This window comes from Phacochoerus africanus, chromosome 8 (genome assembly GCF_016906955.1).
Source record: "Phacochoerus africanus isolate WHEZ1 chromosome 8, ROS_Pafr_v1, whole genome shotgun sequence".
Lineage (NCBI taxonomy): Eukaryota > Metazoa > Chordata > Mammalia > Artiodactyla > Suidae > Phacochoerus > Phacochoerus africanus.
Window position 1 is genome coordinate 83,292,342 of NC_062551.1, and position 24,885 is coordinate 83,317,226.

The following is a 24,885-nucleotide window of genomic DNA, read 5'->3' on the forward strand; positions in this document are numbered from 1 at the left end:
CTCTAACCACTCTGACCCCTCCTGCCTTTGGGATGGTGGAACTGGGAGCTTCAGAGAGGGAAGGGAACCCTGGAGTGGCCCCCCCCCCCAGGGCCTTGACCATCTCTGCTGCTTCCTGGAGGATATTGGCCAAGGGGCCAAGTGTCTGTTAGATTGAAGGACTATGTCCTCCCCTCTCTGAGCTGGTTTAGGGACCAAGACCCACTGTCCTGGCTTCTTTGACTGAGGCTAAACCTTTAAGCCTTGAGACCAGAGTTGGGGGGAATTGAGAGGTGCCCTGGTGAGCAAGGTCCTTTGAAGTGTGGCTCCCGTTTGCCTCTCCCACTGGGCCTGCTGGGCCCCCATCACACTGAACTTTCAACTTTCCATCCCTGGCCTGGCCTGCCTCCCTCCGCCACACCCTGGCCTGGCTGACTCCTTCTCAGCCTCCGCATCTCAGCTGAAGGTCCGCCTCTTCCAAGCAGCCTGCCCTGTGCCCCTAAATGGTTTAGGATCCTCCCCTGTGTGTTCCAGCACTCCTGTTCTTACCCTGTCACTGTATTGCCCTACCCACAGGAATCCTCCACTGGACTGGGAGTTGCCTGAGGGTGGGGACCAAGGGGCTTGGTTCCTGTTTGCGCTCCTGCAGCCCAGTGCCAGACCTGGCTCAGAGCTGGCTCTGAGTCATTTGGGGTGACTGCATGAAAGGCCATGCTCAGCAGTTAGTCTGGTCCCAGGGCTCCCTCTGGTGGCAGAGGGAGGCCGTACATTTGAGCCCCAGAACTGGAGCTGGTGCAGGCAGGTAAAAAGGCCGGTGAACAAATTCTCACTCCCACCCCTCAAATCGAAGTGCACAGAGATGAGATACATGGGAGCATATTAGAAAACAGATTTATGTTACAACCAAAAAACCCTATAAAAACAATCCTAGGGAAAGCCTCCAGGGATGGGGGTGGAGGGGGAAGTTCAAAGTACATGGACAGTCCACATCTGGGAGGGCCTGTCCTTGGCCGGCTCCCACAGCACTGCGTGGTCCCGGTCGTAGCCCCGGCCACCTGGGGGAGGGCGTAAGAGATGGGGAGATGGTCAGAGAGAGCTAGGGACGCCACTGGCCTCAGGGGCCTTGTCCCACAACACGCCCCACTTACCCTTCACATCTAGGATCCGGCCTTCGAACATCTGGCTGCAGATGTGGCCTGATTCGCTGATGCTCCACGTCTGGCGGGGCAGGCGGCTCTCAGCCCACAGCACCACCTTGGAACCTGTGCTGGGGGGCCCAATCACCTGCAGGCTCATGGTGGGGGCCACCTGAGGCCCCAGAAGGTCATCAGGCACTGGCCCTCCCACAGGGACTCCACCAAACCCAAGACACCCTTGACACACCCAGCTTTGAATCCTGGCTTTTACGGACTGTGACTCTGGGCACATCTCCTTCTGAGCTCTGGTTTCCTTGGGGATGGTTGTTGTAAAGGTTCAATGTGAAAAACCATAAAAGGGCTGGAAAATATTAGCTCCTCCAGGAAGCCTTCCATGACTGACTCCAGAAGCACAGGCTTTAGCAGCAGACAAGCCTTCCCACACTTACTGGCTGTGCAACTTTCAGGCAGTTACTTAACTTCTCTGTGCTCTGGCTTCCTCGCCTACAAAACGGAAGTTTAATAGTACCTGCCCCCTAGTGCCCTCTAGGGGTTACATGAGGCATTCACACAAAGACAGCTGGACTGTGTCTCCCTCAAGTGCCACTTTCTCAGCAAGGGCTCGCCTTGTCAGAGCTACTGATACTCCCTATTTTCTTTTCTTTTCCTTTTCTTTTTTCTTTTGGCCACACCTGCGGCATGCAGAAGTTCCCAGGCCAGGGATCAAACCTGCACCACAGTAGTGACCTGAGCCACAGAAGCGACAATACCAGGTTCTTAACCACTAGGCCACCAGGGAACTCCCCTATTTTCCTTTCTTATTTTCCCTCTATTGCATTTTTCATCATCTAAGATACAAGATATCTTACTCATTTGTGTTATTTCTTTATCTCCCCATAAGGATGCAAGTTTCAGGAGGGCAGGAGTTGTTTCTGTCTTCTCATTGCTATGTTCCCAGCACCTGGAACAGTGCCTGGCACACAGCAGGTGCTCAGGAAATGTTCGTGGAGTGAATCTGTCATTATCAATAGGATCCGAGTTTGTCACAGTATCCTGTCACAGAGCTGGGTGGTCCCTCAGAAGCATCTGGTTCAAAGCTCTTATTTTTGCAGATGGGAGACAGAGACCCAGAGAAGAGCCTGAATTGCCCAGGGGTGCACAGCCTGCATTTCCCACCTCCCCAGGGTCCTGGTGTCTGCGTATCTGTCTCTCTGGTTCAAGGTGGGTCCTCTTCCTGACTGGACTGAGACTTTCAAAGGTGGGCCTGCAAGTTTCTGGGGCCCTGGTGTCCTTGTCCCAGTCCCCACACTGGTACCTGGTTCTTCAGCAGCCCATCCTCATAGTACCAGATGCAGCTGCCTCCGGCTCGGGGCTCAGAGACCACCACACGGCCCGCCTTCATGTCCTCCACATGGTCGGGCACTGCTAGGAATCCCCCCAGTGCCGCATTCCAGAGGCGGAAGTAAGCCCGGCGCTGGGAAATGGGGAGAGCTGAGAGTCAGGGGTCTCTGTGTAGGGACACTCCCCAGTTGGACCTTCAACGCCTTTAACTCCGGACCCTCCAGTATCCCAAGCGCCCAAGCTCTCCCTCCTGCCTCAAACCATCCTCAACCCTGCCCCTAAGTCACCCCTTCTGTCTCACGCATACACCGGGAGCTCTTATGCACTGCACATCCAACAGTTCCACGTCTGTAGAGATACCCGGACACACTGGCAGATACGCCCACGGTCCTCATGGGTGTACAGGAGTCCGCAGCAGACACAGACGCATGGATTCACACAGCCATGTACACGCATGCTATGTGCTCCCTTAGCCGACCCCATGCATTATTTTGTTAAAAGTCTGGATGCACAGAGGAACACAGATGTGCACCCCCAGACTTAGGGAGAGAAATGCATGCACTACCGCTGCTGAAGAGGTACCACGGCAGGGCAGACCCTGGGCTGTCAGACATCAGACCTGGCTCTGCCACACATCACCTGGGGGTCTCGGGTGGTGGTGACTGTAACAATGACACTAATCACAGCTGATGTCTGTTGAGTAATTAACCACTTCCATTCATCCTTATCTTCCGCCCGAAAACAATTCTAGCACACATAGCATTCCCATTTTAAAGATGAGGAAACTGAGCGCCATGGAAGTTATAAAGTACTTGCCCAAGGTTGCTGAGCAAATCCTTGTCCACTTCTCTGGGCCTTTATTTCCCCATCTGTAAAATGTGAGGGTTGGAGATAGTCTCCAAGCTTTCTAGCAATGATGCGTCAAGAGTCTGAAATAGGGGCCACACGAATATCCTCACACAGAGACACACGCTTTCAACAGTGTCCCACGTACAGGTGCAGGCAGACATAAATACACTCTCACAGATGGACTGTACAAGGTCACCTCCAGAGGCCACATGGATACAAAGGACATCGCAGACACAGAAATGCACACGCATACCCCCTCCACAGCCATGCCTCCACATATAGGCACATAAAGGGGACACGTGTCCAGACACGTGCTCACAGACATTTATCACAATGTCTATTAAGGAGAAATCATGCATACACATCAAAGCTATGATCATATAGATATTACTCCTTATGATAAGGTTAAAGTAAAAAAAAAATGTGTTGATGAGAGGAAAATATTGAGATAATGATTCAAGAGGAAGGATAGTGTGACAGAAAACATGACAAAAGGGCCCAAAGGCTGAGTTTGGGAAACGCACAGACACACAGGCAGACAGGAGGTCCAGATGTGAGCAACCAGACACGCTACCCACCTGCTTGATGGGGTAGAGGGAGCCCACCCTCTGGGTCCCGCTGTACGTCAGCCAGTTGGTGATCTCGCAGCTGCCCACCAGCCACTGGCGGCCCCGGAAGTCGCTATGCTCACACAGCACCCAGCTGGGTCCCACAAGTGCCAGAGACACAGAGAGGAAGACAGGCAGACACACAGTCAGACAGATGGACAGATGGGTAGAGGAGGAGGCAGGGCCGTCAGAACGTTCTCCACCTCCTCTTCTCTCATGACTCCTCGGCCTGGGGTTCGGGTCCCAGTTGGGGGTGGAGAGGGAGGCTGGGAAGGAGTCCTGGGGTTTGCAGGGCAGAGGAGGGTCCTGGAGAGCCCGCCTTCACCCCTGCCACACAGGCTGGGGTCCGAACCCTGAGGGCCAGGGACCCTTCTCGGCCCACACTTCCCCTGCTTCCCGCCCAGCTTGGAGGGGAGTGAGGTGGGGAGAAGACCCAGAGACCCCGCCCCCATCAGCAGCCCCCACACTCCCGTGAGACACTCACACACCCCCCTTGATCCGCACGGACAGCACGTGGTTGTTGAAGCCCTCGGCTTGCAGGCTCCGCACCTCCCTGCGGAGCTCGATCTCCTTCCCCTCGAAGCACTCCAGCCCGTACAGGAAAATGGACGCCTCTGAAAAGTGCTGGGGGCCGGGGGCACGGAGAAGGGGTGAGGCCACGAGAGCCCCAGACTCAGTCCCCAGGTCCAAAACCCTGACTCCCAGGTCGGTATTTCAGGCCCTCGTCCCTCCTGAGCTCCACCCCACAGGGTCCCTGACTCCTGGACGCAGCTGGCTGTCCCCTAGATTCTCAGATGCAACGTGTGCCAGACAGGGCCTCGTTGCCCCAAAACCTCCTGCCCAGTAAACAGCACTTCTGAGAAGAGTGGTAAGAATTATACTGGTCGTGGGAGCTCCTGTTGTGGCTCAGCGGGTTAAGAACCCGACTACTATCCATGAGGATGCAGGTTCCCTCCCTGGCCTCGATCAATGGGTTAAGGATCTGGTTGTGAGCTGTGGTGTAGGCGGAAGACACGGCTTGGATCCTACACTGCTGTGGCTGTAGCGTAGGCCCGCAGCTACAGCTCTGATTCAACCCCTAGCCTGGGAACTTCCATATGCTGTGGGTACGGCCCTGAAAAGCAAAAAAAAAAAAAAAGAATACTCCTGGTCATTACAGCAGTTCTCATGTACTTGGGGCTTAGCACATGCCAGATTCTGTGCTTTACCTGATGTCATCATAACTTCTCCACAGCCCTAGAAGTAAGTGCTATTATTAGCCCCATTTAGAGGGACACTGAGGCTGAAGAAGGTAAACCACTTGCTCAAGGCTCTAAAGCTGGACCGTCTTTAGAGCCCAGTGTGTAGCTCTATTACCAGCTGTGTGACCTGGAGAAAGTCGCATGACCTCTCTGTGCCTCAGTTGTCACATTGCAAAAAGGGAGATTATAGTTTATCCATTGCATCACAAGGGAACTCCTATGGGAAGCCTTTTAAACACTGCCCAGAGGAGCGCCTGTTATGGTACAACAGGTTTAGGATCCAGTGCTGTCTCTGCAGCGGTGCAGGTTCAAACCCTGGCCCAGGGTGGCTGGGATTTGATCCCTGGCCCAGGAATTCTCATATGCCGCAAGTGCAGCCACACACACACACACACATACACACACACAAAATCCACTGCCTGGAGCATGGCACAATAAATGTCAGCTGTTCTGTTTGTGCTACCCCTTCTGGCCACCTGGCTGGTCACCAAGTCCTACAGATTCCAGCTCCTTAATATAGTGGATATCATTTGTTCTGGATCACAGCAGCAGCCCCACTGCCTTCTCCCACCCACCTGTACCCCCCATGCAGCAGAGCCATCTTTCTGTCCCACTCCTCCCTTCCCAGAACCAACCCCCAGGCCACCCCGAGGGCTAGCCCCTCCTGGCCCTGTCCCACCTTGCTATCAGGACATACCACTCTGTCCTGTAATCCTCCTGGGTTCCTTGAAGGAGGGCTATGTCTGATTTATTTCAGGGTCCCCAAGACCTACCTCAGCAGAGGTTCAATAAATCCCTAGTAAACTGACCTGGCTTTGAAGCCCTGGGGCCAAGGGGACCCGGGGTGGTTCTGAAGAAGGCTGGATTCAAGCCCCACAACCCAATCAGCAGTGAGAAGAGGCTCTGTGTTGGGACCTGCCTCAGAGGCACCTGGAACTGGACAGGGACACTCACCAGTGGCACCTTCCGGAGAGAGCCCAGGACTGTGGAGGCCAGGCAGCCCATGGCCGTGAGTGTGGGGAACTCGCCCTCAGAGAGGATGTGCTGCTCACCCTCGAAGTTCTTCTCATCAAACAGGATCCAGCTGGGGAAGGAAGCAGAAGCAGGGGGTTGTGAGTAGGTGTTTGAGCCCACCCTGTCCTTGGCCTCCCAGAGCATCCCCAAGATACAGCAGAATGGGTGCAGACTTGCTGGGGATCCCCCACTCCAGTGGAGGGCAAGGATGAATAAGCAGTGCAGCAGCAGAGACTAAGGTCAGACTTAAGAAAGGACTGAATGGGAGTTCCTGTCATGGCTCAGCAGAAACAAATCTGAGTAGTTATCCACGAGAGATGAAGGTTTGGTCCCTGGTCCTGCTCAGTGGGTTAAGGATCTGGCAATGCCGTGAGTTGCGGCGTAGGTAGCAGATGCAGCCTGGATCTAGTGTGGCTGTGGCGTCGGCCAGTGGCTACAGCTCCAAGTTGACTCCTAGCCTGGAAACCTCTACATGCCTCAGGTGCCAGCCTAAAAAGACAAAAAAAAAAAAAAAAGAAAAAAGAAAGGACTGAACGAAATCACATTCCCCTTTGGGGTCAATTTGGCAACATCAAGCAAAACTCCACACATGGTCACTCAGCATTCCCATTTCACTGAATCCATCTCAAGGATACCCTTTAAAACTATGAAATGACACATACACAAGGCTACTCGCTACACACTGTTTGAAGTGGCAGAGTGAGAGTAGCCAAATGTCTATCCATTGGAAATTGGCCGAATAAACTAAGAATCTGGGAGTATAATATAGCAGTCAAAAGGAATGAGGAATACGAAGGAATATAAAGTGATCTCCAAACTGTTAAGTTAAAAAAAAAAAACCAAGGTGAATTTACAGTATGCTTCCCTTTTTAAAAAATTGAGATGTAATTTTTCTTTTTTTCTTTTTTTTCTTTTTATGGCTATACCTGCCATATATGGAAGTTCCAGAACAGGGGCCGAATCTGAGCTGCAGCTGCAGCCCAAGCCACTGCAGCTGGATTCTTAACCTACTGCACCACGGTGGGAACTCTAGAATTCACTCTTTTAAAGTTCAGGGGAGTTCCCACTGGAGCAGTGGAAAAGAATCCGACTATTATCCATGAGTATACAGGTTTGATCCCTAGCCTTGCTCAGTGAGTCGGGGATCCAGCATTGCCACGAGCTGTGGTGTAGGTAGCTAGCAGACACGTCTCGGTTCCTGCGTTGCCGTGGCTGTTATGTAGGCTGGCAGCGGTAGCTCCAATTCAACCCCTAATCTGGGAACTTCCATATGCCTCGGGTGCTTGGCCCTAAAAAGCAAAAAAAAAAGGAAAAAAAGTAGAGTTCAGGACCTCCCTCTTTGGCACAACAGGATAGGGGGTGTGCTGGGAGCCCTGGGACACAGGTTTGATCCCTGGCCTGGCACAGTGGGTTAGGGATCCAGTGTTGCCACAGCTGTGGCTCAGGTTGTGACTGTGGCTCAGGTTGCGACTGTGGCTCGGATCTGAACCCTGACCTGGGAGCTCCATATGCCGTGAAGGGCCAAAAATGAAAAAAAAAATAATAATAATAAAGTGTATAGTTCAGTGGTCTTTAGTATATTTACCAGGTTGCAGTATGCTTCTTTTTGTAAGAAAATAGGGGAGGAGGAAAACAAAATATATTTGACTTCCATAGTCATTTGTAAACTTATATGAGTGTATATTCGCTTGTTTCTTTGAAAAGAAACAATGAATGAATAAGGCAGGGACTTAAAAAAAAAAAAATGACCTATAGGAGGAGGAGGGGGAAAGGTAGCAGGGACAGAGATGAAAGCCATTTTTTTTGGCTGTGGCCTGCATTATATGGAAGTTTCCAGGCCAGGAATCAAACCTGAGCTGATGCAGTGACAATACCAGATCCTTAACCTGCTGTACCACAAGAGAATTTCCAAGCTATTATTTTTTTTTAAAGTCTTGACTTCAAAACTCTTATGGACCGAATGTCTGTGTCTCCCCAAAATTCAAATGCTGAAGACCTAACCTCCAATGTGATGGCCTTAGAGAAGCAACTAGGTTTAGATGAGGACAAAAAGATGGAGCCCCTGTGATGGGATGTGTGGCCTTATAAGAAGAGGAGAGATGGGAGCTCTCTTCCTTAGTCACGTGAAGATACGGCAAGAAGGCAGCCATCTGCCAGCCAGGAAGAGAGCCCTCATCAGGGAACCAAATCAACCAACACCTTGATCTTAGGATTCCCAGCCCCTCGATCTGGGAGAAAACAAACTCCTGTTGTTTAAGTCACCCAGTGCATGCTATTTTATTATCACTGCCCAAGGTGACTAAGACAAGGACATCAGGAATATTTTATAGAGCTAAAAAACAGAATTAAATAAAAATGAGATATAGTCCTAAAAATTAAACAAAATAAATGAAACTAAGTGTATATCAGGTTGGTGGCATAACCATAGAAAAAAAAGAATTATTTCAAATGTCTTAAGAACACAGTATTTGGAACTGTACATACCTAATGGGATGTAGGTGAATGTTCTGAGGACAAAAAGAACAGAGAAACCTTAAACAGCATTCACTGGCTTTTACTGTTAGTAGAAACATCTGTAGTATAATTTTGAAACACCTACCATGCAGATTTGGTCTCTATCACCCATCAAAAGCAAGCAGGGTTCTTTATGAAATGACTGATTATAGGTTTGAGGCAAAATAAAAAAAAAATACAAAATTATCCTGTAGTATCTTACTGTATCAGAAAAAAAACAGAAAGTTATCAAAAAAAAAAAAAAAAAAAAAGGAGTTCCCATTGTGGCTCAGTGGAAATGAATCTGACTAGTATCCATGAGAACGCAGGTCCAATCCCTGGCCTCCCTCAGTGGGTTAAGGATCCAGTGCTGCCGTGAGCTGTGGTATAGGTTGAAGACTCGGCTTGGATCCTGTGTTGCTGTGGCTGTGGTGTAGGCTGGCAGCTGCAGCTCTAATTCAACCCCTAGCCTGGGAAACTCCATATGCCACAGGTGTGGCTCTTAAAAAAAAATAAAAGCTCTTATGGCACGGCAGGCTAAGGATTTGGCATTGTAACTGCAGCAGGTGGGGTTGCTGATTGGTGTGGGTTTGATCCCTGGCCCTTCCACATGCTGTGGGCGCCACCAAAAAAAAAAAAAGTACCCAGGAGGCAATTTGAAGGGATTCTCATTTGCCAAAGATAAAACAATCTGAGCACACAAGAGAATAGTGACTCCAATGAGCCAGAGCATTCCAAATACATAAAACCCCACGTGTTCTTAACAATACTTAAATAAAAGTCGTTGGCAGCTGCTAGGGCACCAATACAGAAATAATTCTGGAAACTGATAAAGAGAAAGCTTAGGAAAACATCAAACGGCCTTTTTTGGATAAACTCTTTCTGGTAAGTCAAAAAGAGAAAGTTCATCTTTACAGAGGCAGTCCAGCTAATATACATAGAAGGAATAACAAAAATTAGAAAATCATCAGTTTGTAACCTGTGAAGAAATAGTGGGTCTAGGCAATTACCATCAATGGATGCTAAAAATCATTAGGTGAAAGGTAAATGAGGAATCTTACAATGTAGGGACCTTGGTATCATTAAAAATGGGACAGGCAGACATGTGCCATCTGATGAGATGCAGTGGGAAGTGTACACACCACCTATATAGTCTTCTTGCCAAGAAAACAAAACAAAACACTCTGAATCTCATCTCGCCTTTAGATCTAACTACCAGTTTAAAGGAAAGATGGGGCACAGAGGAACAAGTTAAAAGACACCACCAGGAAGCAATCAGCCAAATACAGAGGATAGTAAACTTACTGGGCAAATTATTGGGTTTCTTCAAACGAATAAATGACAAAAAACAAAAGGAAGAGCAGGGGACTGTTATAAATTAGAGATCAAACGGACCAAATGCAATGTATGGACCTTGACTGGATCCTGAGAAAAACAAACCCATTTCACAAAGGCATTTTTGGAGACAATGGGAGGAGTCTGAACAGGGACTGGGTATTAGGTAATAATAAATTCTCGTTAATTTTATTAGACGTGATCATTTGAGGCTATGTGTGGAGGAAGTCCTTTCTTATTAGAGATACATACTGAATAATTTACCTGTGAAACTTTATGTTGGGTTGGAGACTTAAAATATTCCACTCAAAAAAAGAAAAAAGGCAAAGGGATAGATGAAACAAGAGTGAGGTTCTTTACACTGTCTACGAGTTTTCCGTTTTCCATTAAAACTTTATTTTGCTTTGTTTTAGGATTGATTCAAGACAGAATAGCTAATCTCAAGGAAGCCAAAGGAAGGAAATAACGTGAAATAAAGACCTTCTTCCTGCAGCTCCAATTTCCAAGCTGAGCTAAGCGTTTCGGGGCAGAGGCGCCCCGTTTCCCCTCCCCCACGCACGTCCTCACCTGCCGCCGTGGACACGGCAAGACTGGGGCTGGAAGGAGGAGGGCAGAGACGTCTGGTCATCCTCGAAGGAGATGTGGTCACCGAGGAAGTCCGGGCCGGAGAAAAGCTGAATCTGGCGGCGGAGACGGGAAGAGATGAGAGTGAAAGGGGGTGATGGAGTGATAGAGAGAATGGGGACGAGGGGGAAAGATTTACAACGAGGGAAGAGGAGGCGTGGGGCCTCACCAGCTCCTTACCTTGGAGACAAAGTGCAGATTGCGCTCCCCGACCTGGAGGGAGGGACCAAAATTTCGAGATTTCAAGAAGGTACCAACCCCTAGCCTCAATTCTGGTTTCAATATTCCCGACCCTTTTCGAAGCTCCGGCACATTCCAAGTCCGTGTCAGCTCCGTTTGTTTCGCGAGGGCCCGCCCCCACAAGCTTTGAGCCGGGTCCTTCCAGTCCCGCCCCCCTGCGGCGAGCGCGTCTCAGACTCCAGGCCCCGCCCCTCCAGGAGGCCCCGCCCCCGCGGCCGCCACGCACCTGCAGGACCGGCTGCAGCGAGGCGAGGGCGCTGTTGCCCGAGCCCCAGTCGTCGCAGTTGCGGTACACGCCCTTCTCCAGCACGTACTGCTCTCCGGAGAAGCCCACCTCCTGATAGGCCACCCACCTGCAGGAAGGGGTTGAGGGGAACCGGGTCAGCGTGGCGGAGCCGGGGCCTCTGTGGGAACCATCCCAGTCCGCCCTGCTCCCGGAGCCCAGGTCACTCACACGCCGCTGAGCACGTGGATGGCCTGCGTGCGGGGGCCGTGTCCCGCCAACTCCACGTCTGGCAACGATTCGCTCACCTCCACGCCTTGCCCCTCAAAGTCCATGGCCTCAAACAGCACCACGGCCGGGTCCCCGAAGTCCTGTGCCCCAGGGACAGTCAGGTTTCTCCCGCCCACGGATGTAAACCCCAGGGAGTGTCCAGACCCGAAGGACGCAGTCCACCAAGGGACTTTGGGGTGAGGTGATCAGTGTGGCCTGGGGAAGGGCAGCGGAGGGAGAGAGGCTAGACCTCAGGGGAACACTTCCAGGTGCTCTGGAGAACAGGGAAAGGAGGCATAAATTCTTCCCTCAGCAGATTCCTCAGGGGAAATACGGCTGTGGCCAGAGGCAATGTCCCAATTGCTCTTGCTTACCGTCCTGATGACCCGCAGGGAGGTCAGCACCTCATTATAGCCTCCCCAGTGTGACCAATCAGCGTATTCCCCCTCCTCCAGCAGATACTGGTGGCCCCGGAAGCCCTCCTTCTCGTAGCCCACCCAGCTGGGGGAAGGGGAGGCAGACAAACAGACTCAGTCACAGGAAGCCCTCAGCTGCCCCCACCCCTAGGCAGCCCAGGTCACTTCCCACCCTGGAGGGTAGAGGCCAGTGGAGAGGGTGAGGTGGAGGGAAGGGTCCTGAGTCCTCACCAGCCCCCAAGAACTCGCAGGGACCCCACAGAGGCCAAGTTGGGGCTCTGGCTGTCCTCTGGCTGCTGAAGGTTGTAGATGTCTCGGCTCACTTCCCAGCTCTGGCCCTGAAAGTCTGGGGCCTCATACACCACGGCCTGGAGGGGAGGAGAGTGGTGTGAGGTTCCTGGGAAGTGATCTGGACCCAGACACGCCCCGCCACCCCAGGATGGCTGGACCCAGCATCAGCCCAGAGCTAAACCCTCCCCCTCCCTCACTGAGCCCCATGTCCTTAGCTAACTCCTGCCTCTTCTCTGACCTCTGATCTGGTCCTTATACAGCAAAAGGTAGCTCCCAGTGAGCCCACTGGCTTCCACACCACTCCCCCCCAGATCCAGTCTCCTCTCCCATCTTCTAGACCGGGCCACAATAGCCATAGCACATACACACCCACCACCCAAAGACCCTCTTTGACCATGAAGCCCAGACTCTTACCTTGGGCTCACCTGGCTTCTCCACACTTGGGCAGCCCTGCAGGGGAGACAGAGCTGAGACATGAGTCCAGAGATGGGCAAGACCCACGGGGCGGATGACTAGGGTTTATTTGATCCTGAGACCCCACAAAATGGCCAACCCCATATCCTCCCTCTCCCCCGCCCCTTGGACTAGCCCTCCCTCTCCTCTAATCCTATTCCTAGTAGGCGCTCCCAAGCCCTGCCTCTTCCCTCAGACTATAGGACAAGGATACTTGGAACCACCTGCTCCTTACCAATCTCATGGGCTTCAGGGAGCCCACGCTGGGGTCTGATGCACCCCAGGCCTCTGAGTTGGGGTACTCTCCAGGCTCCAGGATGCAGGGGGTGTCTTCAAAGAAGGGTTTGGGGTATAGAAGCCACCTGGGGGGAGGCAGAGAGGCACCTGCACCCAGACTCCCAGGAACACAGATTGGTGATCGGGGTGGAAGATGTAGAGGGGAGAAGGAGGTTTGGGGGAGATGGCCCCATCAAGGGGACTCTGAAAGACATTTCAGGCCCTCATAATCTCTTGCAGTGGCCACTTCATCCATCTCCCTTCCTCTGGTCTGAGCCTCTCTAATTTCACACAGCAGCTGGAGAGTTCTTTCTAGCACCCATACCTTCTCAAAGACCCCAGGTAGTTTCCCATTAGCCTCGCCATACAGCCCAGCTGCACAAAGAGGACTTTCCATCTGTCCCCTCCCTCCCTTCTTCTTGGGCCTCACATCTCCCCATTGGCTGCTTTCTCTGGCCAGACTGAACTTTCAAAGAGTAGCTCTCTCACCTCTAGACCTTTGTAGGTAGTGTTCTCTCTGCTATTATACTCTTTTCTCCATTCATTCAATTAACAAATATTTAGGGGCTTCTCCCCTATGCCAGGGCCTGCTTCAGGCATCAGTGACACAGTGGTGAACAAAACATACAAAGTCTCTGCCCTTGTGGAGCTTAGATGTTTGTGGGGCTGACTCATCCCGGCTGAGGAATCTCCACCTCCAGGAAGACTTCTCTGATCTCAGGCTGGTGTGGTGCTGCTCCATGCTCCCCCAGCCCCATGCTCCTCCATCCTGGAGCTCTGAATTGCCACTGTCTGCTTGCTTGCCTGCCTGGCCAGTAACCTGAACACTTCTTGTCACCTCTGTGTCCCCAGCATCCAGCACAGTGAAGGTTACTTGAAGGGTTTCCAAAACATCCCAGACTCACAGTCCTGCGGATACAGTGGCAGATGCCACCTGCAGGGGCTTCTCCAGGCCCTGGGGGTCCTCTAAGGCCTTGGTTAGCCTCACTTGCTCCCCCTTGAGGCCCTCCTCAGAATACAGGCTGATCTCTGGGATAATGTAGTCCTGCAGGAGGGGAGGGGTGGAAAATGAAGCATAAAATAGCACCTCTGAGAAACACCTGCCCACACGTGCTTCCCCAAGTCTGTCCAGATGGGGCTCCTGGGGGCTTCTCCCCAGAAGCCAGAAAGGCAATGGAGGTGTTCTCTGCAAGGTCAGCCAGACCAGCCTGAGATCAAATCCCTTGCTGGTCCCACACTGGCCTTCGGGAATCCGAGACCAAAGTCCCCGCCAGGCGCCTGCCAAGTGCCATACCCTTTGCCTTGCCTCCGGGGGCCGCATTTCCAGCCTGGTGGAGGGATGGGAGGGATGCACAGCCACTTGCTGAGGTCTAACTCTGACCCTTCCTTTGGGTACAGTTCCTGTCCCTCTCCAGGCAGGCCTCCACCTGTACCTCATCCCAGGAAGCTGCAGGTCCTCTCTGCCTGCTGGGTGTTTCTGCCTCACCAGGACCGTTTTCATTCCCTCACTGCTTCATGAAATGTTCCTGACACATCTACTGAGTGCAAGGCAGATGCTAAGGGCCTATGCTGCCCCTCTCATTTGTTCTTCCCAGCGGATGTTATTACGCCACTCACAGACTAGGAAAGTGAGGCTCAGCAAAGTGAAGCGGCCTGCCGGAGGGCACACAGCCTGTAAGCAGCAGGGCTGAGCACAGAGCAGTGTAGTTTTTATACACTGTTGCAACCCAGCACCTCCTACCTGCCTACAACACACTAACTCCGTGCCCCATCAATGCTGAATGAATAGAATGACTTCAAAGCCCTTGTTTTCCCCTTGTACCTCATTACCTCCCACACGAAGATGAATTTATTGTGAGAAGCTCACAATAAACTGTCCACAAGTGTTTGTGTGTTTCTGGAGAGGCTTTGAAAACTCTTGTCCCCTCCTTTGCATGGCTGGGCCACTGCCCTAGTTAAGACGTTCGCCCTTTCTTTCTTTCTTTCTTTTTTTTTGTCTTTTTGTCTTTTCTGGGGCCGCACCAGCGGCATGTGTAGCTGTAGCAGCCAGCCACAGCCACAGCCACAGCCACAGCAACGCCAGATCCGAGCCACGTCTGCGAACCTACACCACAGCTCACGGCAATGCTGGATCCTTAACCCACTGAGCAAGGCCAGGGATCGAACCCACAACCTTATGGTTCCTAGTCGGGTTCATTAACCACTGAGCATGACGGGAACTCCTAGACGCTCCTTTCTAACTGGGAGGATTGCAACAGCTCTGGAGTTATTTGTCCTTCCATTAAAAACCAAAAACCGTGAGTTCCCATTGTGGCTCAGCAGGTTAGGAACCCAACTAGTATCCATGAGGATGCGGGTTTGATCCCTGGTCTTGCTCAGTGGGTTAAGGATCTAGTGTTGCTGCAAGCTGTTGCATAGGTCACAGGTGCCACTTGGGTCTGGTGTTGCTGTGGCTGTGGTGTAGGCCAGCAGCTACAGCTCCAATTCAATTCCTAGCCTGGGAACTTCAAAATGCCACAGGTGGTGCCCTAAAAAAAGAAAAAAACTGGAGTTCCTGTTGTGGCGCAGCGGAAACAAATCCGACTAGGAATCATGAGGTTGTGGGTTCAATCGTTGGCCTCGATCATTGGGTTAAAAAATCCGGTGTTGAAGTGAGCTGTGGTGTAGGTCACAGATGTGGCTCGGAGCTGGCAGCTAGTAGCTCTGATTGGACCCCTAGCCTGGGAACCTCCATATGCCTTGGTGTGGCCCTGAAAAGCAAAACAAACAAAACAAAACAAAACAAAAAACCCAGTAGTTTCCTTGTGGTGCTGTGGGTTAAGGATCCAGTATTGTCACTACAGCAGCTTGGGTCACTGCTGTAGCACAGGTTCAATCCCTGGACCAGGAACTTTCATATGCTGTGGATGTGGCCCAAAAAAAACCCAAAACAGGAGTTTCCGTAGTGGCTTAGCAGTTAACAAGCCTGACTAGGATCTGTGAGGATGAGGGTTCGATCCCTGGCCTCACTCAGTGGGTCAAGGATCTGGCGTTGCTGTAGCTATGCTGCTGTGGCTGTGGCGTAGGCCAGCAGCTGTAGCTCCAATTTGACCCCTAGACTGGGAACTTCCATATGCCGCAGGTGCGGCCCTAAAACAAACAAAAAACCACCAAAGAAGACAAAATCCTCCCAAAACAAAATAAAAACATCTGCTAGGCCAGGCTTTGGGATTTTAGACTTTAGATTTTTGCTTTCTCTTCTGGATCTCCTTAGTAGCCAAGATGGTTTTGTCAAGCTTAATTTTAGTAGTCTGTAAATTTGTGCTACGAAAACAATGTTATCTCCCTCCACTTTACAGATATAAAACTGTGATATTGACTACACCTTTTCAATCCACATACCCCTCCCTCAAAATTCAGAGGTGCCCCTCAGCTGGAAATCACAGCCGATCCTGGTCTTCCTGCCTCCAGAATCCCCGTCTTTTCTCCTTCTCCTGGCAACCACAGGGATATTTATAAATCTCTAATCTGTTTATATGGCTTTCCTGCTTCAAACCCAACCCTCATACCCTAGCTTGACCGTGAGTCCTGCAGGGCAGAGAGCAGCCCTCCCCCACTTGTTCATTGCCTGGCATGGAGTCTGGCACACAGCAGATATTGTCGAGCATCTGTCAGCAAACAAATTAACACGCATCCATGGCACCTTGGGTCTGGCTGTGGGCCTGAGAGCCTGGGCCCTGGGTGAGGGGTGAGCACCCACAGCCACCCCCACCCATTTCTGTCGCTCAAACTGAATCCTTCTCCAGCACTAGCTGGAGCTCGTGGGTGGGGCTTGGCCTCTGCCCGGCCCCTGAACACCCTAGAATCCCTTTCTTCCCCAGTTGGCTTTGAGGTTGAGCATCTACAGGTGAGACCACAATAAATCCTTGTCAGGCTCTGATCCCATATCATCTCCCCCAGAAATTCCAAGGCTGTCTTCTTCCTCAGGGCCTGGGGCTTAGGGTAGATAGGGCAACATCTGGTCCCCTCCACCCAGCCACTCACCCGGACAACCCTCCTCAGGGAGCCGATGCCTTGGGGACTCCACGCCGGCCCCGGGGCTCCGAGTTCCACGTCTCCTTCAGGCAGGACCAGCTTCCGGCCCCGGAACTCCGGCTCTTCATATAGCACCCAGCTGTGGGCACAGAGACCAGGGTGACCGGTGGGGAAAGGATGTCCGCACAAGGTGGGGCCTCCAGGTAGCTTGAGGGGGTTTCTGCCATGTTGACTGGGGCACTTCTCACTGCCCTCGCATCCCCCAGATTCATCACACACCGGACCCCCCTGGACACTCACCAGCCTCGAACTACTCGTATGGAGGCCACACGGGCCCAGCTGGAAGCATCAGCAGTGTCTCCCCAAACCTCCCTGCTGCTGCCTTGGCAGCCAGGCTCTGAGAAGAGGATCATCTGGAGAAGGCACAGAGGAGATCCTCAGGCCCTGTCCCCAGGCCCCCACCTCCTGCTGCCCCACCCACCTGGCCCCCCGCCCCCTACCTTTCCAGGCCTGGTGTTCGGCTTGCTCTGGGTCTTCAGTGCTGGGCTCTGGAATGGAGAGCGGTCATGTGCCTTACGGGGTTGCCTCCTCACTGCCTCCCACCACCTGCCATTCCAGGGACCCCACATCCTCCCCCTTGGACTCCACCCCTGAAGAGCTGGCCCACAGAGGCTGCGACACTTGTTCCTAACCCCCAGGGGCTTATCATCCAGGAGCTAGGTACCTATCACTCCCCTTCTCCAGCTTCCAAGATAACAGAGCCACCAAGCCCTTTGGAATCCACAGTGCAAATCCCCTGCTGTTTGGACAGGGAGACGAGGCCCAAAGAAATGTGATTACAATGAACTAGACCGCAGACTCACGCCTCCGGTCCCTGGAGACTCTGCCTCCCAGCACCATGGTCCTCTCACCACCCGAACCCTGGGCCAGATGAAGCCATGCCCCCCTCCCTTGCCCACCCAAGGACTCACTCACCCACCCCTCTGGGGACTGGGCACGTGCAGGCTTCTCTGGAGGCGATTTTTCACTGTAGAGCAGGGGCAGCTGTCCTGGCACCTTCCTGAGTCCCGGTGCCCCGTGGGGTGGCAGAGCAGACAGTTTTGTGCCCAGTGGTTCCAAGGCAGGGGCCTCCTTGGGGGCAGGTACCAGACCCCCAAAGAGAAGGCTGCCTCCAAGACGGGAAGTGGGCCTGCTGCTTGCGTGCCGCTCTGGCCCCAGTTCCGAGTAGGGGCCCTTTGCACCTGCTACATGCTTCTTCATCATCTCTAGGGGAGAGTAAGAGACCTGGGGGGGCGGGGTAGGTTGGGAGTCCTGGGAGGAGCTGGGCCCAGCTTTCTCCTGCCTGCGCTGGAGCTTTTCATCATCGCTCAGGTAGGGGTTCTCTGGTTCCTCCTCCTCCTCTTCTCCCTTCTCCTCCCCCTTTTCTTCTAGTGTGGGCACCTCCTGGGGGCTGGGTCCTGGCATCCATGGCCCAGGTTGGTCCTCCTCGATGGCAGGCAGTGTGGCGTACATGGCCAGGTAGGAGGACCGGGGGGCTCGTGGAAGCCGGTGAGTGCGGAGGATCTCGGGGGGCTCCATGCTCCGCAGGGTATCTAGGAAAATCTCCAGGTCAGCGGTCAAGGCCACCTCCTCCTCCTCCCTTGATGGCTCCAGGAGCGTCTTGCCCTTGGCGGAGTCAGGGACATGCTGGGACTCCCGGCTGGCCTCTGGTCTCATCAGCACTGGTGCAGGGGGACCTCCTGGGCTGAGGGACACCTTGCCTACTGAGGAGGAGGGGCCAAGGGGAACAGTAGGGCCCTGGACAACCACTTTCTGGGTGGAAGACAGGACTGCAGGAGCACCAGGGCCCTGGACAACCTCTTTTTGGGTAGGAAATGAGATGGGGCTCCCTTCAGGGACCCACACAACCTCATCCTGTTTGGGGGATGGGATAGCAGGAGCTGTCAGGCCTTCAATAGCCTCTTCTTTGGTGAGGGGAGGGGCAGAGCTGCCTCCAATACCCAGGACAACCTTTTTTGGGGTGCTAGGGCTGCCTGCTGGGTCCTGGGCAACCTTGGTTTGTTTGGAGGATGAGGCAGCAGGAGCACTAGAATCCTGCACCACCTCTTTTTGAGGAAGGGAGAAGTTAGGGACATTTCCGGAGTCCTGAACCACCTTATTCCTTGGGGAGGATGGAGCAGAAAGACCATCTGGGCTGGTGACAGCCTTCTTTTTCGTAGGGGGTGGAGCAAGAGATTGTCCAGGGACTATAACAACCTCAGTCTTCGCCATGGGCAGGATGGGGGCAGCAGGGGGATCTGGAAGCTCTTCCCTTTTTACAGAGGGCAGGACCTGGGGTTCCCTGGGCTCGAGAGTGAGCTGGGTCCTAGGGTGAGTAGGTAGCTCAGGCTGCTCTGGGGGGTGGACTCGGTCCAGGGAGGGGGGGTTGTGGTTCTGGAGTCTGGGCGAGGAGGGTACTGGTGCCTGGCCCTGAGAGGTCTGGGGAGGGAGATGGGTGGGGCTGGGGGCTCTCTGCACCGTTGGGAGCTCATGGACCCTGGCATCCAGGGCTCTGTCCTGGTCTTGGTCTGGCTGGGCTGCCGGCACATCCTGGTTCTGAGGTGGGTGAGCATCCTCTGGGATGCCTGCAGGAACCAGGGAAGATCTGTCCTTTGGCTCTGCTGTCCCCATGTCAGGCAGCTGCCCTAGGGCTGCACCCTCTGTGCTGCCCGGACCTGGACTCCTTGGCACAACAGGCCTGGGAAGCCGGCTGGCAGGCAGGCTATGCTCAGCGGGCACGAGGCTACTGAGCAGCTCCAGGGCCTGACTGCGGCTGGGAGAGCCCTCTGCTCGGGGGCTCAACACCACTGCCCGCACCGTGCGAGCGACAGTGCGGCCCCTGCGCAGGGCTTCGCCTGAGAGCGTTGGTCCCCCTGAGCTGGTCACAGAGTAGTTCACGCGTCGGTCCACGTGGCCTCCCAGCATCACTGTGGTCCGCACAGTGCGTGTCACCCGCCGTTCCTCGGGGTTCGGAGGGCTCTCGCTGATGATATTCACACCTGGGTGGGGGCTTGGCTCACGGGGCCCGTGCACTGGCACCAAAAACTCAGTCTTGGCCATGGCTCCTGAGCTGGGTGGCTCAGTCCTGGGGTCCAGGGGACTGCCATCACCCTGGCCCACAGCCTCCTTCGGCCTTCCCACTGGCCTTTTCTCCTTGCGGGGTAGCGTGTACTTCTTGGAAAAGATGGGTCCGTGGCTCTGGAAGCTCTTGGCACCAGCCCCATCCCAGGGGCCCTGCTGACTCATGGTCCCCACTTCCCGTGCAGCAAAGCCATTTACTTCCTCTCGATGGTGGCTGTTCTCAAACATCTCCTCCTGGGGGGCTTCCAATGGGGCCCCTGACACCAGGGACACCTTATGAAAATGGTGTTTGATCTCTTCCTGGGCAGGGGGCCGCTGCCGCCATGTCAGTGTGGCGCTCACCACTCGGGCCTTGGCCTGAGCCGGGGGCCCACCTGCCTCCTCCATGTTGGGCCCTGACCACCTGTCCTGAGGGGTCCTTGGCTCACCGTGGTCCAGCTCGCTGCAGGTGGTGCAGGGAAGAAGAGAGACAGGGTCAAGGGGATGGAGAGGGGTGGCTCCCTGCAGTGCAGAATAACTAGCCCTGCCAAGGTCAGGCTGAGTCACCTCAGGCAAGTCATTTGCTTTTTGGGGCCTTTGTTTCTTCATCTGTAAAATGGACACAACACTCTCAGATCTCCCATCCCTCTCCCCACTTTCAGGTGATCTCCTATGCCAGGGTCCTTTAAGGGGTGAAGCTGAGGCTTAAGCCTGGAAGGAGAGAGAAGGGAGAAAGCTGAAAGGCATATGGGTCTGGCCCACTGCTCTGTGGATGGGTCTGTGGACTCTACCTAAGGAGCCCTGAGGTTAGTCCTCCAGGAGCTGAAAACTAGAAAACCTGAAAGCTGAAAACTAGGCAAGCAATGTTCTGACGCTGTTTCTGGCCATTATAAAGGAAGGTAAGGAAAGACAGCTCTGGCCTCAAGCAAGGCTGGGTTCCCCAGGCCTTGTTACTCACTAGCAGGATGACCTTGGGCAGTCACCTCCTGTCAGGCTTCGGGGCCCCCAAACAAAACTGGAAGAACAAGAATATGTGCCTCACAGGGTTACTGTCAAGATCCAGTAGGAGAGAAAGAATGAAAACTTGCTTTATAAACTAAAATGCTGGCTCATAAGCTTCACACTGTCACCTGGGAGAACTGAGACCAAACAGCAACAGGTGTGAACGCAAGCGTACGAGCAGGAGGAACATGTGGTCAGAACCTATACAGGAGCCTAAGTGCATGTCTGCGCATCTGTGAGTCTGGCTAAAGCACCACAGGATGCAGCACTTTGGACTTGAATGTATTTTCCCTCAATTGTTTCCTTTGCAATTATTTCCTCCATTGTACAGATGAAGAAACTGAGGGTCAGAGAAGAGGAATGACTGGTCCAGGGTGATGCAGCTGCTAAGCTGCCAAGTCGGGGGTTTGAATTCACATCTGAATCCACATGCAGGCATCTTCCCTCCTGCCCTGGAGGCCGAGGCTCTGAGCACATCCAGCAATGCCTGGGACCCTCTTGGGCAGCACACATCTCACCTCTACTCCCTGAGCAGTGCGGCCTGGGTCTTTACTTCTTTTCTGACCCTCCCTTGATCTCCCTGGATCTCCATTACTCTTCCTTTACCAAATAGCGGGATAATAATAACACCTGCCCAAGAAGACCCCTAAGTTCACTAGAAACTCTCCAGAGAATCTCTTTGTGTTTTTTTTTCTTTTTTTTGGCCACACCCATGGCATGCAGAAGTTCCCAGACTGGTGATGGATAGAAACCACACCACAGCTGTGACCTAAGCCACAGCAGTGATAATGCCAGATCCTTAACCCACTGGGTTACCAGGGAATTCCTCTGTTTAGTAATAATAACATGAACAACGCCAGCTGTCAGCTGAGAGCTTACTCTGCGCCAAACGCCTTGCAAACTGTTTTAGCTCATTGTCCTACTGAATCTTTAAGAGAATCCCGTGCATTTGATACCTACTCTAACAATTTAATATCTATTCTAACAGTTTGAACAAACTGTTAATACAGTACAAGCAAACAATCCCACTTTGCAGATGAGGGTAAAAAAAGGCTCAGGGAGGTTAGGAAACTTGCCCAGAGTCACAAAGCGGCAGAGGCAAAAGTTGAACTCCAATCCCAAGTGCATAACTGCCATATCCATGGATCTTACCCAGGAAGCCTGGGTCTTTCTTCTTTTCTGACCCTCTCTTGATCTCCTTGGTAAACTGAGACTCTGTGGTTTGGAGACTTATTTTTAAAGGGGGCTGCAGCAGTCCTGGAGGGGCCAAGCAGCCCCCACTCTGACTTCCAGGCTATACTGAGCAGGGCAATCCTATTCGCAGGTCAAAAGGACCGGAGAGGTGAGTCTGCTCCGCCAGCCTCAGTGCCAGCCTGTCTTCAGGTCTGCTCATCCTCTCTGTGAGCCAGCCCCCCAGACCATTATAAGGACAGTAAAGGCCGGAAATGGACCCATGCCCCCAAATTCCCTACCCCCCTCTCTATTTTCCTCCCTCCCAAGAGGTTGGCAGAACCCAGAACTTTGACCCTGTTCTGTGGCCCCAGCAGTGACTCAGGTTTTATGAGGGTCAGAGATGAATGGGGCTGAGGCCCAGGGAAGCCTGACCTAACTCGGGGACCACTGGTGGTTGTGACAACATGTGACCTAGCCTGGGGAAGGGTCTGAGTTGCCCCAGAAAAGCCCTGTGTAGGAGGGAGGGGAGGGGCAGGGCTGGATGCCCAGTTCTTTCCCCAGGCCAGAATTCCTGAGAGCCACAGATACCTGGGGCCCTGGATCCTAGCCCTTCACTGAGGCCTGATTCTTTTTCCTATTTGCACCAAGGAGCCCCTTTCTTCTAACAGAACCCCTTTCCTCCTTGCTGGAACTCCTTCAACAGGGAGCTTCACCCCTTGCTGAGCCCCCCTCCCCCAATCTCTCTCTCTTTTTTTTTTTTTAATTTTTAGGGGTGCACCTGCGGCATATGAAAATTCCCAGGCTAGGGGTCAAATCAGAGCTACAGCTGCCAGCCTAAGCCACAGCCACGGCAACGTGGGATCCCCAGCCCACTGAGCAAGGCCAGGGATCAAACCTGCGTCCTCATGGGTACTAGTTGGGTTCATTACCGCTGAGCATCTCCATTTTTTTTTTTTTTGCCTTTTCTAGGGCCACTCCCGCAGCATATGGAGGTTCCCAGGCTAGGGGTCGAATCAGAGCTGTAGCTGCCAGCCTACGCCAGAGCCACAGCAACGCTGGATCAGAGCCTCGTCTGTGACCTACACCACAGCTCACAGCTCATGGCAACACAGGATCCTTAATCCACTGAGCGAGGCCAGGGATCAAACCTGCAACCTTATGGTTCCTAGTCGGATTCGTTAACCACTGAGCCATGACGGGAACTCCTGAGCATCTCCATTTTTGACTAACAATAACAACTGCCATTCGCTGAGATTCTCTGTCTCTGATGGCATTGACGGTAAGGGGTGAAGCCTGGGTTGTAGGTCCTGTAGTTATTCATTTACTCATTCATTCATTTAATACTAATTGTGTTAGGTGATGCCCGAGGACCTGATTAGGTTCATCCAAAGCCAATTTTCTCTTGAAGCTGGTATCCTAGAAGTCCAGGGGGCAAAGAATTAGGCATAATAACGGGAACCACATCCGGGAGGGCCCCCAAAGGCTTTTGCAAAGCAACAGGAGGGCAGCTTGAAAGGAAACCATGGGCAGAGTTCCCGTCGTGGCACAGTGGAAAAGAATCGGACTAGTATCCATGAGGACGCGGGTTTGATCCCTGGCTTCGCTCAGTGGGTTAAGGATCCTGTGTTGCCATGAGATGTGGTGTAGGCCAGCAGCCGCAGCTCCATTTTCGACCCCTAGCCTGGGACCTTCCATATGCCATGGGTGTGGCCCTAAAATGAAACAAACAAACAAAAACAAAAAAAGAAGAAAGGAAATCATTGGTAATCAGATCAGATATTGTCAGTGACCTCCCAACAATCAGATTCAAAATTCTATGCCTCTCTCGACCCAACCCCTGGACAACACCCCTGATAGTCATTCCACAGGCATGTGGTCATTCATTTCTGCTTGCATACCTCTAGGGAGGTCGCAATTTGACAGTTTGACCCATCCCTAGATAGTCATGACTGCTAGAATCTTCTTCATACTCTGCTAGAATCTGCCTGCCGATAGCTCCCCGGTTTCGTCTTTGCTCTGTGGATACACCCCAATGACCCAGGTGGCCTATCCTAGGCCAGCAGAAATGCCCATTCCAGAGCCCTCTTTTCTCCAGGGACCCTGGACCAGAGGTGGATTTGTCAGCAGGGTAACCTGTGACCTCTAAACTAGGTGTGTGAGGCTGGGAAAGGGAGAGGCTGGGAGCCGGGGGAGTGTGGGAAAGAGCCTTGTCTTACCCAACAAGTCCCGGATTCTCCCCGCTTACCTGTGAGTCACCCCCAAACTAGGCCAAACCAGTCTACAGGCCCACAGGCCCACAGGCCCACAGGCACATGCCACGTCACACTGGCACACACAGCACAGATGCACAGAACCACATGGGCACAAAAACACCCACAGATACTTACCCAGACCTACGCAGTCACACAAACACAGTCAGAGTCACAGCAGATAGGTAAGACACACAGAAACACAGTGCCACAATGCCACATGAACACACATCCACAGTACACACACCCTGGTCAGTTCACAGCCCCAAACCCTCCTCTCCTTGAAATTTACCCTCACTTGAACAAACACACAGACTTGGATGCATATACATCTTACGCATTCCCATTTGTGGCCCCAACGGTGCCCCGCCTCCTCCCCCCTCCCATATTTGCCAATCTGGCCCAGAGAACCCTTCCCCAGAAAGGGGACAGAGAAGGATGACATCCCTGGAGGTCTGCTTCCTTCCTCTTTAAGCGGCCCTCCCCTCCTGCGAGTCTGTTATTATCCACCTGTGCCCAAAATAGTCAGGGTGTGGCAGAGGGAGCCCGAGTCCCCCAG

At 53.1% G+C, this 24,885-nt stretch overlaps 1 protein-coding gene across 4 annotated transcripts in view; it reads right to left on the reverse strand.

Moving 5' to 3' along the window:
• Positions 1-853: 853 nt before the first annotated feature.
• Positions 854-24,885, reverse strand: part of CRYBG2 (crystallin beta-gamma domain containing 2) — a 30,242-nt gene continuing 6,210 nt past the window's right edge. The window contains exons 4-22 of one of the 4 annotated variants that reach the window (XM_047792720.1): positions 17,779-20,365; positions 17,304-17,351; positions 17,104-17,216; positions 16,813-16,942; positions 13,695-13,834; positions 12,749-12,875; positions 12,475-12,510; positions 12,001-12,137; positions 11,728-11,854; positions 11,315-11,454; positions 11,087-11,213; positions 10,801-10,833; positions 10,564-10,676; positions 6,109-6,238; positions 4,398-4,537; positions 3,884-4,007; positions 2,431-2,589; positions 1,128-1,287; positions 854-1,034 (exon numbers count right to left, since the gene is read on the reverse strand). In XM_047792720.1, the coding sequence (XP_047648676.1) occupies positions 946-1,034; positions 1,128-1,287; positions 2,431-2,589; positions 3,884-4,007; positions 4,398-4,537; positions 6,109-6,238; positions 10,564-10,676; positions 10,801-10,833; positions 11,087-11,213; positions 11,315-11,454; positions 11,728-11,854; positions 12,001-12,137; positions 12,475-12,510; positions 12,749-12,875; positions 13,695-13,834; positions 16,813-16,942; positions 17,104-17,216; positions 17,304-17,351; positions 17,779-20,365 (4,660 nt within the window). In that variant the 3' untranslated portion in view covers positions 854-945. Of the gene's footprint in view, positions 1,035-1,127; positions 1,288-1,984; positions 3,326-3,883; positions 4,008-4,397; positions 4,538-6,108; positions 6,239-10,563; positions 10,677-10,800; positions 10,834-11,086; positions 11,214-11,314; positions 11,455-11,727; positions 11,855-12,000; positions 12,138-12,474; positions 12,511-12,748; positions 12,876-13,694; positions 13,835-16,812; positions 16,943-17,103; positions 17,217-17,303; positions 17,352-17,778; positions 20,366-24,885 lie in introns of those variants that run through there. The other 3 variants (XR_007136537.1, XM_047792722.1, XM_047792721.1) reach the window with 3 other exon arrangements.